Source organism: Muntiacus reevesi, chromosome X (assembly GCF_963930625.1).
Source record: "Muntiacus reevesi chromosome X, mMunRee1.1, whole genome shotgun sequence".
Taxonomy (NCBI): Eukaryota; Metazoa; Chordata; class Mammalia; order Artiodactyla; family Cervidae; genus Muntiacus; species Muntiacus reevesi.
In genome coordinates this window covers 146,415,010-146,427,621 of record NC_089271.1, presented here as the reverse complement: position 1 = coordinate 146,427,621, position 12,612 = coordinate 146,415,010, and the positions used below count along the sequence as shown (strand labels likewise).

Sequence of the window (12,612 nt, the reverse complement as noted above, 5' to 3'; positions counted from 1 at the left end):
ATATTACAGTAATTGTCTTTGTATTAAACAAATCTTTCTGCAAAGAAAACTCAGCCCCTCAAAGAGGATACTACAAGGAAGGAAAATTATGAGCCAATCTCTCTTATAAACACAAAAGCAAAAATTCTAAATAAAATATTAGCAAATTGAATCCATAAACCATTTGAGATCATTTAAGTTTAGAAAAAGAAAGAAATCAATCAATAAAACCAGCCATATTAATAAAAGAAAAACCATGTGATCATTATTTTGCCAAATGCAAAAAAAAAGAGATTTTGATAGAGTTTAATAACCATTAATTTTTTAAAAAAACTTCTCAGAGTGGGGAGCAATCCAACAATAGAAGAGACTTCCTTAATATACTATTTAGCTTTCTGACTCTGTTCTTGTGCTTTCAACACTTTCACAACAATCTTCTACTCCTCAATAAGGAAAGCACGCTTGATTCTGTCACACATGGACCCACCATAGGCTCAGTTGACATGTTTCTTCGTTTTAGACAACCTCATGAGAACTTTAGGTCTCACAGCACGAACGCCCCTAAGTCTGCCTGGGCACACACCACACGCGGATTTTGGTGCTTTCCCAACCTTCTTGGTATAAAGATAAACAATTCTATCACCAGGGATTCAGGACAGCTTGGTTTTGTTAGAGGCTGTATTGTAGGACAGCCTACGACAGTATGCAAGATGCTGCACCATCATGAATGCCTCTAGATGCCATCTCCAGAAAAGTTTCCCAGTTTTTTTTTTTTAATGAAGAATTTCAAACACATGCCCAGCCTAGAAAAAGTCACGTAACAGAAATCTGTGGATGCACCCGGCAGCTCCAGCAGCAATCCACCCAGGCCCATCCTGCTCTGTCTCTCCCCCATCCGCCTCTCCTTATTGTGGCAAGAGTGAGGGTGGGGCAGGTGCAGGCAGAGACAGTGCCCTGAAGGCAGCAAACCCTGATTCAGTCACTCTGCAGTGAGTCCCAGGGATCCCAGCGGGGAAGGGGCCTGGTAAAGTGGTCCAGGGCGAGCCAAGTCTCGCCCAAGCCAGTGGTGGGAGGTGGCCTGGGGGGTGTGTAGAGCCTTGAGTGGTGTCCTCCCAACTCCAGACACTAAGGGAGTGACAGACAGAGCCCAAACCTGATGGCAAGCCATTATATTTAGAATGCATAAACAACAAGGAGAAAAGGGAAACCCTCTTACATTGTTGGTGGGAATGCAAACTAGTATAGACACTATGGAGAACAGTGTGGAGATTCCCTAAAAAACTGGAAATAGAACTGCCATACGACCCAGCAATCCCACTGCTGGATACACACACAACGAGGAAACCAGAATTGAAAGAGACACATGTATCCCAGTGTTCATTGCAGTACTGTTTACACTAGCTAGGACATGGAAGCAAACTAAATGTCCATCGGCAGACGAATGGATAAGAAAGCTGTGGTACATATACACAATGGAATGATACTCAGTTATTAAAACGAGTGTACTGGAATCAGTTCTAATGAGGTGGATGAAACTGGAGCCTATTATACAGAGTGAAGTAAGTCAGAAAGAAAAACACCAACACAGTATATTAACGCATATATATGTTATTTAGAAAGACAGTAACGATCACTATATACGAGACAGCAAAAGAGACACAGATATAAAGAACAGACTTTTGGACTCTGTGTGAGAAGCAAAGGGTGGGATGATTTGAGAGAATAGCATTGAAACATGTATATTACCATATGTGAAATAGACTGCCAGTCCAGGCTCATGCATGAGACAGGGCGCTCAGGGCTGGTGCGCTGGGACGACATGAGAGATGGGATGGGGAGGGAGGTGGGAGGGGGAGTTCAGAATGGGGGACGCATGTACACCCATGGCTGATTCATGTGAATGTATGGCAAAATCCACCACAATATTGTAAAGTAGTTAGCCTCCAATTAAAATAAATTAATTTACAAAAATAAAAAAACAAACTGGAAATAGAACTGCCATACAACCCAGCAATCCCACTGCTGGGCATACACTCCAAGGAAACCAGAATTGAAAGGGACACGTGTACCCCAATGTTCATCATGGCACTGTTTACAAATAGCTGGGGCATGGAAGCAACCTTGATGTCCATCAGGAGACGAACGGATAAGAAAGCTGTGGTACATATACACAGTGGAATGTTACTCAGATATTAAAAAGAGTGCATTTGAATCAGTTCTAATGAGGTGGATGAAACTGGAGCCTATTATACAGAGTGAAGTAAGTCAGAAAGAAAAACACTAATACAGTATATATGAAATTTATGCAGTCCATGGGGTCACAGAGTCAGACATGACTGAGTGACTGAACTGAACTGATGGAATTTAGAAAGACAGTAACGATGACCCTATACGCGAGACAGCAAAAGAGACACAGATATACAGAATAGACTCTATTCTTCTTGGACTCTGTGGGAGAAAACAGGGGTGGGATGATTTGAGAGCATTGAAACATGTATATTACCATATGTGATAATTTATGTAATATTATAACATAATATAGCATTTATGTGATATTACCATATGTGATAAAGGAAATGACAACCCACTCCAGTTTTCTTGCCTAGGAAATCCCATGGACAAAGTCTGAGCCTGGTGGGTGACAGTCCATGGGGTCGCAGAGTTGGACATGACTTAGCAACTGAGCACACACCATATGTGAAATAGATGAACAGTCCATATTTGATGCATAAAACAAGGCACTCAAAACTGGTGCACTGGACAACCCAGAAGGATGGGATGGGGAGGGAGGTGAGAGGGGGGTTCAGGATGGGGAACACATGTACACCCGTGGCTAAAACCACCACAATATTGTAAAGTAATTAGCCTCCAATTAAAATACATAAATTAATTAAAAAAACAAGGTCCTACTGTGGAGTACAGAGAACTATACTCAATATCCTGTGATAGATCATAGTGGAAAAGAATATAAAAAAGAATGTATATATGTGTACAACTAAGTCACGTTGCTGGACAGCAGAGATTGGCACAACATTGTAAATCAGCTATACTTCAATAAAAAAATTTTAAAATAAAGTGTAAAAAAAGAATGAAGGTGAAATAAGTGCCTTTTGAGACAGATGAAAGCTAAGAAAACTCACCAATAGATCTGTACTAAAAGAATGCTAAAGAATATCTTTCCACATGAAGAAATATGATAGTAGAGGGAAATCTTGATCTTTGGGTAGAGATGAGGAACACCAGAAATGATAAATATGGGTGTAAACATTTAAACATGGACATGAATTTGAGCAAACTCCAGCAGATAGTGGAGGACAGAGGAGCCTGGCATGCTGCAGGTCATGGGGTCACCAAGAGTTGGAAACGACTTAGCAACTGAAAAGCAACAACAGACATTTAAACATTAAAAAATACTTGTTTGCTCTTAATTTCTTTATTATACGTATGACTATTAAAAGTTGTAAGAGCAAGTATATTGTAAGGTTTATAATCCACGTAGATATAATATACATGGAAACTACAGCATAAAAGATGGGGTAGAGTTGGAATGAGGGCTCAGGATGGTGGGAACACCTATGGCTGATTCATATTTATGCATGGCAGAAAACATCACAATATTGTAAATTATATTGTGGAAATGTTTGTACATTTAAGTGAAGTGGTACAATGTTAACCACATCAGGCAGTGAAAAGTTAAAGATATCCAGTAAGTCCCCTACATAAGAGCATTCAAGTGGGGAACTTTCAAAGATGTGAATGTATATTCACATGTCCAATCATGTAAGTTAGCTCACGTGTCTGGTGTACATGGTCATGTGTGAGCACCCTCTACAAGTGGATGTACTTTAGTGCACTTTACTGTACAGTACTGTATGGAGTACAGTATCTGTATTTCAAGGCCAGGATGCCCAGACTCAATCACAAAAGCAGTGACGATGTAGCCCTTACTGAGAAGAAGTGCCAAGCAATAACGATGGAAACAAAAGTGAAAATAATTGAGAGAGGGAGCAAGGTGAAAGATGGTAGACGTCACTTGTTCTTATAACATGACTCATTCAACCACTAGCATGATTCTAAACAATGACAAAATCATGGAACATGTGAAGTCGGCTGTGCTGATGATATGAACAATAATATGGCAGAAGTGTGAAAAAATGATGGAGGAGCTAGAGAAAGAGAAATGTCTTGGTGTGTGAATGCAAGATCAGCATCAGTGTCAAGTCCACTCAGCTTAATGCTGATTCAAGAGAAAGGTGACAGCCTGGAGAGATAGGGTGGGGAGGGAGGTGGGAGGAGATTTCAGAATGGAGTGGACACATGTATACCTATGGCCAATTCATATTTACGCATGGCAAAAACCACCACAATGCTGCAAAGTAATTATCCTCCAATTAAAATAAAAAGAGAGAAAGCTAAAAGCCTTTATGAAATTATTACCTCAGGCAGGGAAAAGGGAGCATAGGGACAAAAATAGATGGACAGACAGTGCTATGTATTGAATGTTTGTAAATGCTCCACCAATTCACCTGTTAAATTCTAACTCCCAAAGCAATGAGATTTGGAGGTGGGGTCTTTGGGAAATGATTAGCTCACGAGGGTGGAACCCTAATGAAAGAGATTAGTGACTTTATAAAAGGGACACCAGAGAGTTCCCTCATCCTCTTTCTGCCATGAAAGAAGATGGCTAGTTGATAAAGCTAGACAAAAAATCAGTAAATATACAGAACAGCATTATGAAATTATCAGTCACAGTATAAGATGAACTGTAACAGGCTTCCCAGGTAGCACTAGTGGTAAAGAACCCGCCTGCCAATGCAAGAGACTAAGAGGTGCAGGTTTGATCCCTGGGTTGGGAAGATTCCCTGGAGAAGGACATGGGAGCCCACTGCAGTATTCTTGCCTGGAGAATCCCCACGGACAGAGGAGCCTGGCGGGCTATAGTCCATAGGGTTGTAAAGAGCTGGACACGACTGAAGCTACTTAGCACACACATAAAGAGAAATTGACCAATTTGCCAGCGATGGGTTTTCCATTTACAAGTTTACTTTTGCAACTCAGCTGCCTTGCAGGGAGACCTTTTGATTGGTGGAAAGTAAATGAAGTGACGTGCAAGTTGCCTCAGTCGTGTCCTTCTCCAGGGGATCTTCCCAGCCCAGGGATCGAACCCAGGTCTCCCACATTGCGGGCAGATTTTTTTTTTACCATCTGCGCCATCAGGGAAGCCATCTTTGCTTCCCCGGGCGCCAAGCCTTGGAACATCAAGTCCTTAGTGCTCACCGCTTGTTGATACAGTAGCAAAGAGTCTCCTCTCGTGCGTTTCTCATCCAATCATTTTCCTTGTAAACAGCTGCCTAGAACTTTCTCCCTCATCTGCCTGGGGCTTCCGGGAGCACGGAGGAAATCCAGGTGGCATTCGCACACAGGGCTCAGGGTAGTGCGCAGCACGGTTCCTGGCTGCGCTGCTGAGCCGAGTTCTTCAGACCCTTCTGAGTGGGATTCGAGAGTCGTTTACAGAGTCGGGGAAAGTAAGTAGACAGGCGGGGACTTTGCTGGGGTCTGGACTCCGCAGTTACCAGGAGTCCCGGGTGGGGGTCCCTTAGGTGACCCAGCAAGGAGTGGAGTTGGGGGGAGGGCCAACATCTACTAGATTGGGAATCCGGGTGAGGCCGCAGACAGCGGCAGGCTTTAGAGGGGCTGAGGGAAGGGTTTCCTCAGTGTAGGAGTTCTGAGGGGAGGACTGCTGGCTGCCAAGGTGGCTGGTGGGGGGGGGCATTCTGGTTTGGGGGTGCAGAGGGGGTGGCTAATGGTTAAACTTGTGGGGGTCTCAGAAGGAAGGGCTTCCTGCTGAGTGGGTGAGGCCTGCTTTGGAGGTCAGAAGAGAATACTACTGGCTGAGGGAGTGGGGAGGACGTGAGAGGGGGTCCCCCATGCCGAGACATGAGGGGAACATGAAGGGAGGGCTAATGTCTGCCCCCTGTTGGTGGAAGGAGCTGAAGGGAGGGGTGGATGGGGTGGACTCGTGGATGCCGTTTGGAAACCGTTAGGGGAGGTACCAGCTCTGCGGGGGGTGGGGTGGAGGCGGGACGGGTGGTGGGGCAGGGCGTGACGGGGGCGGGGCGGGGCGGGGCGGGGGAGAGAGGACGTTGGTGGCTGGAAGGGGGCTCTGGCTGCCTTCTGGGGGGGAGGCAAGAGGGACAGTCTTTACATCAGTGAGATAGTGTGAGATAGTGCTTGTGGGAGGACTCCCCGGTGTGGGAAGGTGAGAGGGGAAGTCTAATCTCTAAACATGTGGGGGCGCCCTGCTTCCAGGGCCTAGAGGAGAGCACCACCAAGTGGCGGGGTGGGGGAGTGGAGTTGAAGGGGGTGAGAAGGAGCCGCCTGGCCACGTGGGGTGAGTGAGGCTGAGACTGGTGGCGCTGGAGCTGCTGTGACCTGGTGGAGGCTGTTTGCTGTTGCAAATGGATTTGTGGGGGTTCCAGGTGGGTGGGTGGGGGGGCTCTGGCACACTGTATTAGGAACGGAGAGGTTCCAGGTCGCCTCTGTCTGAGTGGCACAGGAATTGCAGTGGTGGGAGGGACCGGGGCCCTGGTCTCCACACAAAAATGCAGATTCTTCACGAGGGTGCTTTGTACATTTCACCGGGATATACCACACCTAAATTTAAAAGTATTGCAATTTTACATGATAAGCTCTGTCACCACAGGGGAATTTTATTTGATGTTAATAATGATAATATATCTTTAAATACTGGGAAATCCATGAATTGAAAAAAAATCACAAAGGAATTTAGAAAATATTTCAAACTGAATAATGAAAAAACACAATTTACCCAAGTTAGTGGGAGGCAGCTAAAGAAGCAATAGGAGGAAAATATATTGTTCTAAATGCTTGTTAGAAAAGAGTAAGGACATAAAATCAGTGACCTAACAGCCCCTATAGAGATGCTAGAAGAAGGGCAAAAGAAGCATAAAATGAGTTGACTGAAGTAATAATTGGGCTAAGAGAGGAGGTTGGTGATAGAAAGCAAATTATGGACACGATAAACCAAGCCGTATGTTTGTTTTTTTAAAAAAGGGCAACAAAACTGAGAAAGCTCTAGAAAGACAAATCAAGGAAAAATACAAAGATTGCTAAACACCAATATTAGGAATGAAAGAGGGCTAACACTACAGGTCAGATATACATTAAAAAGAGAATATAGGGCTATGATAGAAAAAATTATGCTAAAAAACTTGAAAAATTCCTTGGGAAAAAGGCAACTTCCTAAAACTGATGCCAGAAATGTAGAAAATGTTTTGTTTCGTAAATATATATTTAAATTTTTTTTAATAAAAATTTTTTAATTAAATTTTTTTCAATTGAAGGATAATTGTTTTACAGAATTTTGTGGTTTGTTTTGTAAATACATTTAATTTATCAGAAAAGTTTCCTAAAACCAACCAAACAAAACAGGTTGGGGCAGTGCTCCAAGCTGCTGCTGTGAGGGGTAGTGGGGTGGGCTGTGTGGCCCAAACATTATTCTCTCCCCTTTGTACCCACAAGCCTATTCCCACACTTCAACGGTCTGTGCACACCCCTTTGATCACTTTCCCCACCCTCAGGTCCTCAAAAATGGTGATGCCACTGGCGCTGCTGCGAGACTGGTGCAGGTGGATGGGCGTGAATGAGGAGCGCTCTCTGCTCCTCCTGGGCATCCCAGATGACTGCGAAGACCAAGAATTCAAGGATGCCGTGCAGGCTGCCCTGGGCCCCCTGGGCAGATACCGAGTGCTGGGCAAGGTCTTCAGAAAGGAACTGGGGTCGAAGATTGCTTTGGTTGAGTTTGCTGAGTATTTAAGCCGAAGCTTGATCCCTCGACAAATACCAGGCAAAGGGGGTCCCTGGGATGTTGTCTGCCTGCCCCAGGCCCCTGATGCTGAGTCACAAGTTAGACCCAATTTCCCTGCACAGTCCCAGAGACGAGCAGTGTTTGGTAGGGTAGGTGAGGCAAGAGCCACAGGTGATGTTGGAGGAATAGGTGAGATGGGAGTCTCAGGTGAGGAGGAAGCCACAGGTGATGTTGGAGGAACAGGTGAGGTAGGAGCAGCAGGTGAGGAGGGAGCCGCAGGAGACATTGGAGGAACAGGTGAGGAGGGAGCCACAGGTGATGTTGGAGGAACAGGTGAGGTGAGAGCAGCAGGTGAGGAGGGAGCTACAGGTGATATTGGAGGAACTGGTGAGGTGGGAGTCTCAGGTAAGGAGGGAGCTGCAGGTGATGTTGGAGGAACAGGTGAGGTGAGAGCAGCAGATGAGGAGGGAGCCACAGGTGATGTTGGAGGAACAGGTAAGGTAGGAGCAGCAGGTGAGGAGGGCACCTCAAGTGAGGAGGGCACCTCAAGTGAGGAGGGAACCTCAAGCGAGGAGGGAACCTCAAGTGAGAATGGACCCACAGGTGAGGAGGGAGCTGCAGGTATGGAGGGAGCTGCAGGTGACATAGAAGACACAGGTGAGGAGGGAGCTGCAGGTATGGAGGGAGCCACAGGTGAGATGGGAGCTTCAGGTGAGGAGGGAGCTGCAGGTATGGAGGGAGCCGCAGGTGAGAATGGACCCACCTGTGAGGGGGGAGCCGCAGGGGAGGCAGGAGCAACAGGGGAGGGAGGAGCTGGCTTTGAGGGACGAGCTGCCTGTGAGGCAGAAGCTACCAGTGAGGCAGGCACTGAAGATGAGGAAGGGGCTGCAGATGAGGCAGGTGGTATAGGTGAAGCAGACACTGCAGATGAGGAGGAGACTATAGATGAGGCAGGTGGTATAGGTGAAGCAGACATTGCAGATGAGGAAGGGGCTGCAGATGAGGCAGGTGGTATAGGTGAAGCAGACACTGCAGATGAGGAAGGGGCTGTAGATGAGGCAGGAGCTCCAGGTGAGGCAGGAGCTGGCGTTGAGGCAGGACTTGCAAGTGAAGCAGGAGCTACAGGTGAGGCAGGCACTGCAGATGAAGCCGGGGCGGCCAGTGAGGCAGGAGCTGAGGGTGAGGCCAGAGCTGAAGATGAAGCAGGAACATCCGATGAGGAGGGAGCGGCAGGTGATACGGGAGTTGCAGGTGTGGCCGGATCTCTGAGCATGGCAGGAGCGGCTGGGGAGGCAGGAGTTCCCATGGAGGCTGCAGCTTCAGACATCGCTGGAGCCATGGATGAGCCACGGGCCCGGTCCCCACAGTGGCAGCTGGCCTTGGAGCCTGTGCTAGAGAATATGGGCTACCAGGAGCTGAGAACCTTCTCCGGGATGGAAGAGCCGGGTGAAGGGGAAGAGTCCTTTGAGAGCTGGCTGGATCATGCCAACGACATGCTGTACCTGTGGCGCCACGTGACCGAGATGGAGCGGAGGAGGAGGCTGGTGGAGAGCTTGGGGGGTCCGGCGCTGGATCTCCTGTGCAGCCTCCTGGCAGATGATCCCAACCTGGCGGCCCAGGATTGCCTGATGGCACTGGTGGAGGCGTTCGGGAGCAAGGATCCCCGGGTGAACGCTCGGCTGAAGTTCATGACGTGCGCCCAGCGGCCCCAGGAGAGTCTCTTTGCCTTTGTGATGCGCCTGGAAGGCCTGCTGCAGTTGGCCCTGGGCAAGGGGGCCATGCACCCAGCCATCGCAGATCAGCTGCGTGCCCGGCAGGTGCTTATGCGGGCCCGGCCCAACAGCCTGATGCAGAACAAGCTGAAGAGGATGCGGATGGAGAGAAGACCCCCCAGCTTCGTGGCGATGCTGCAGCTCATCCGGGAGACCGAGGCCTGGGAGACCGACCCAGCAATGGGTGAGCAGTTCCCGGTGGAGGAGGAGGCCCATGGGGTCCTCGGAGACCTGGCCGCTGCCCTGGCCCATATGATCATCACCGAGGGTGCAGCTGCAGGTGGAAGTGAGCCCTCCCCAGTCAGTGGAGGCACCTCTGCCCAGGTTGCCCTTTCCAAGAAAGGTGGCGTCGAGGCCCTCCCAGTGCGTGAAGAGGCCAGTAAGGCAGTTGGCAGCAGCACCGAGGTTGCCCAGGCTGCTCCTGAAGCCCGTGGTGCCACCAGGGCAGCCTCTGGCCCTGGGGAGACCACTCAGGAAGATGGAAGGGCTCCCGGCCTCCCGGGCCTAGGTCAGGCGGCACCCTCAGAGGCCCTTTGGGGCCCTGCCACTGCCTGGATGGGTGGGGCTTCCCCGGTGGTCCCAGGAAGTTCTGGCTGGGAGCCAGAGGGTCTCCCCCAGGCAGGAGACCAGGAGGCCGAGGAGCCCCCCAAGAAGGGGCTCAAGCCCATCCCAGAGGAGCCCGGAGATGAGGAAGGGGCTGTGGAGATAAGCCCCCCGGGGTTCTCCTCTGGTCAATAGGCTCAGCAGGTCCCAGGCCCCTGGCCTGGAAGCAGGGAGAGGCCAGATCAGGCAGCCTCCTGGCCCCACGTTAGGGGCCATGTCATGGTGCCTGGGCCTCCCCACCTCCCCAAGAGGGGACCCCTATTCAGCATACCCTGGGACAGGTTGCTCCCTGTCCTGGGAAGTCCAAATGTGTCCCTGTAGGCCCCCTAGTGACCCAGATCTCAAGGAACGGCTCTCTGGTCCAGCCCCTCTCCCCTCCCCATCAACACACATCCCTGAGCTGTCATCAACTCCCCTCCCACCCCCTGCAGAGCCCCGAGGTGCCTGTGAACCCAGGCCGGGTATCCCCACCTACCTGGTCAGCCAGCCCTGGGTCCTGCCACGTTCCCTGAGCTTCAGCACCAGCCAAGGCCCGGTCCTCAGCTCAGTGTGTGCTTCCCCAGTGTGGATTCAGACCAAGTTCTGCTTGGTCTTCTGGAGATGTGCATGTGTTCTTCTCTGAGCAGTTCCCCCCACCGCGCAGAGACACCCCAGCCCACTCCCAGGAACTGGTGAGAAGGAGGGGACAGACGAAGGCTTGGCTGGCAACCACCCTGGGACCTCAGGAAGGAAGATCTGCATCGGGGCTTCCCAGCGGGTCTTCGGGAGGCCCCCCAGGACCTGTGCTCTGCTGGGCCATGCCGTGCTTCCTTGGGACTCTGCGTTCTCGGCTTGGTGCAGCGTGCCCTGCTGTGTGACTGTCCTGTGCCTGCTATAGAGCATGTGGGCCCGAGCGGGAGGGGCTGCCCTGGGGGGATCGGGCATTGCCAGCGCCCACCGTCCTGGCAAGACACCGACCGTGAGGCCCTCAGGAAGGGAGAGGGTGGGGAGAGGAAGGGCCACTGCATTGGGGGAGGGAGGGCACCTCATTAGGGACCCTGGGAGGAGGGGGGTCAGGACTGTGATCTCCAGTGGCCATCAGAAGTTCCCTGTGTTGTCATTCCCTGTTTTCAATGGTTTCAGTCTGTGTTGTGCTTCAATAAAATTTGCTGAATGTTTCAGTTGAGTCTTGTCTCTGCTCTGGACAGTGGAGGGGAGGGGCTGCTGGGGGTGGGGCCGGGGGTCGGGGGAACAACAGTGGCCTGGTATCCCGAGTCAGCACTACGGTGTGGTCCCAGCAGGGTGGGGGGGCAGGGGGACAAAATAGGTTCCTGCTCAGCACCCATGGCAATGAGAGGGTAGAGTAGGTACTTTGAAGACCCAGACATGGTGAGGGGTTTTCTTCCATTTGATAGGTGACCGTAACATTTTGAGGTTATATTTGTTCTCATTTTGGGATAGTTGTGTCTTTTGAACACAGCTATAGTTGATAGAGACAGAATAGTCCTCTGTCTTTTGAAAATGGATGGCAGTGATCCTGATTTTCTTCTTCACTGGGGGCAGGTGCCCCTGGCATCCAAGTGCCTGGGACCCAGGGCTGCTCAAGACGTGGGATCCAGAGAGGGGCTCCAAAACAAGGAACTGGCATGTCCAGAGGTCTCTAGCCTCCTTGGTGAGAAAGCTAGTATTAGTCTGATAGAATTTTGAAAAAAAACCAAATGTATTTTAAGCTGAGGGATTGTAAAATGTGACAACCTCACTGTGGAACAACAGTGACAGCACTTAGCAGTGGAAAATCAGGCCTGAACACTCGTAGGGTTTCTGGGAGAGCAGGCACAAACATACCCACATCACCTCAGCCTGCACACAAATTTGCTTTCAAAGGGAAGACAGGACCAGCCTACTGAGACCTGCAAGGGTGGAGGCCCAGTCATGTGAGGGGGAGGGCCAGGGGTGCTCTCTGAAGGGGTAATGTTCAGGGATGGGGGAAACTGGCCTGATGCTAAGGGCACTGGGAAGCTGTTGGACCCAGGGACCAAACCTGCATCTCTCATGCCTCCTGCATTGGCAGGCAGATTCTTTACCACTAGCACCACCTTGGAAGTGGTGGGAAGGAGGGGGCCAGAGGGGTGTCTTCGCCTGTCTAGCACTGTGGCATGATTTAGAGCCTTGTTCCTTTCTGCAAAGCCTCAGGGCCTGGCTCTCCAGCTCTCCCCGAATGCCGATGGGACCCCGGGCATCCTTCAGCTGATTCCCTTTGTGCTCCCACTGGCCACAATAAGATGTGATGGCTAAAGTCTCTCAGTGGTACGAGGGCCACCCAGTGACACTCGCCGAAAGGACCCCAGGCCTCAGTAGGCGCCTGCCGAGTGGCTGGGAGTTGGAAAGCTGGGGGTCATGCCCCAAGGGCAAGTCTAGGGCAAACCAGGCAGAGGTACAGAGGGTAAGTCT

The 12,612-nt window shown here is 50.1% G+C and overlaps 1 protein-coding gene and 1 pseudogene across 1 annotated transcript; one reads left to right on the top strand and one right to left on the bottom strand.

Moving 5' to 3' along the window:
* Positions 1 to 362: 362 nt before the first annotated feature.
* Positions 363 to 701, bottom strand: LOC136153978 (large ribosomal subunit protein eL34-like; annotated as a pseudogene).
* Positions 702 to 7,596: 6,895 nt separating this feature from the next.
* Positions 7,597 to 10,317, top strand: PNMA6E (PNMA family member 6E). The gene is made up of 3 exons (XM_065916914.1): positions 7,597 to 7,746; positions 8,045 to 8,050; positions 9,250 to 10,317. Exons 1-3 carry the CDS (start codon positions 7,597 to 7,599, stop codon positions 10,315 to 10,317), a joined length of 1,224 nt encoding a protein of 407 aa, XP_065772986.1.
* Positions 10,318 to 12,612: the final 2,295 nt, after the last annotated feature.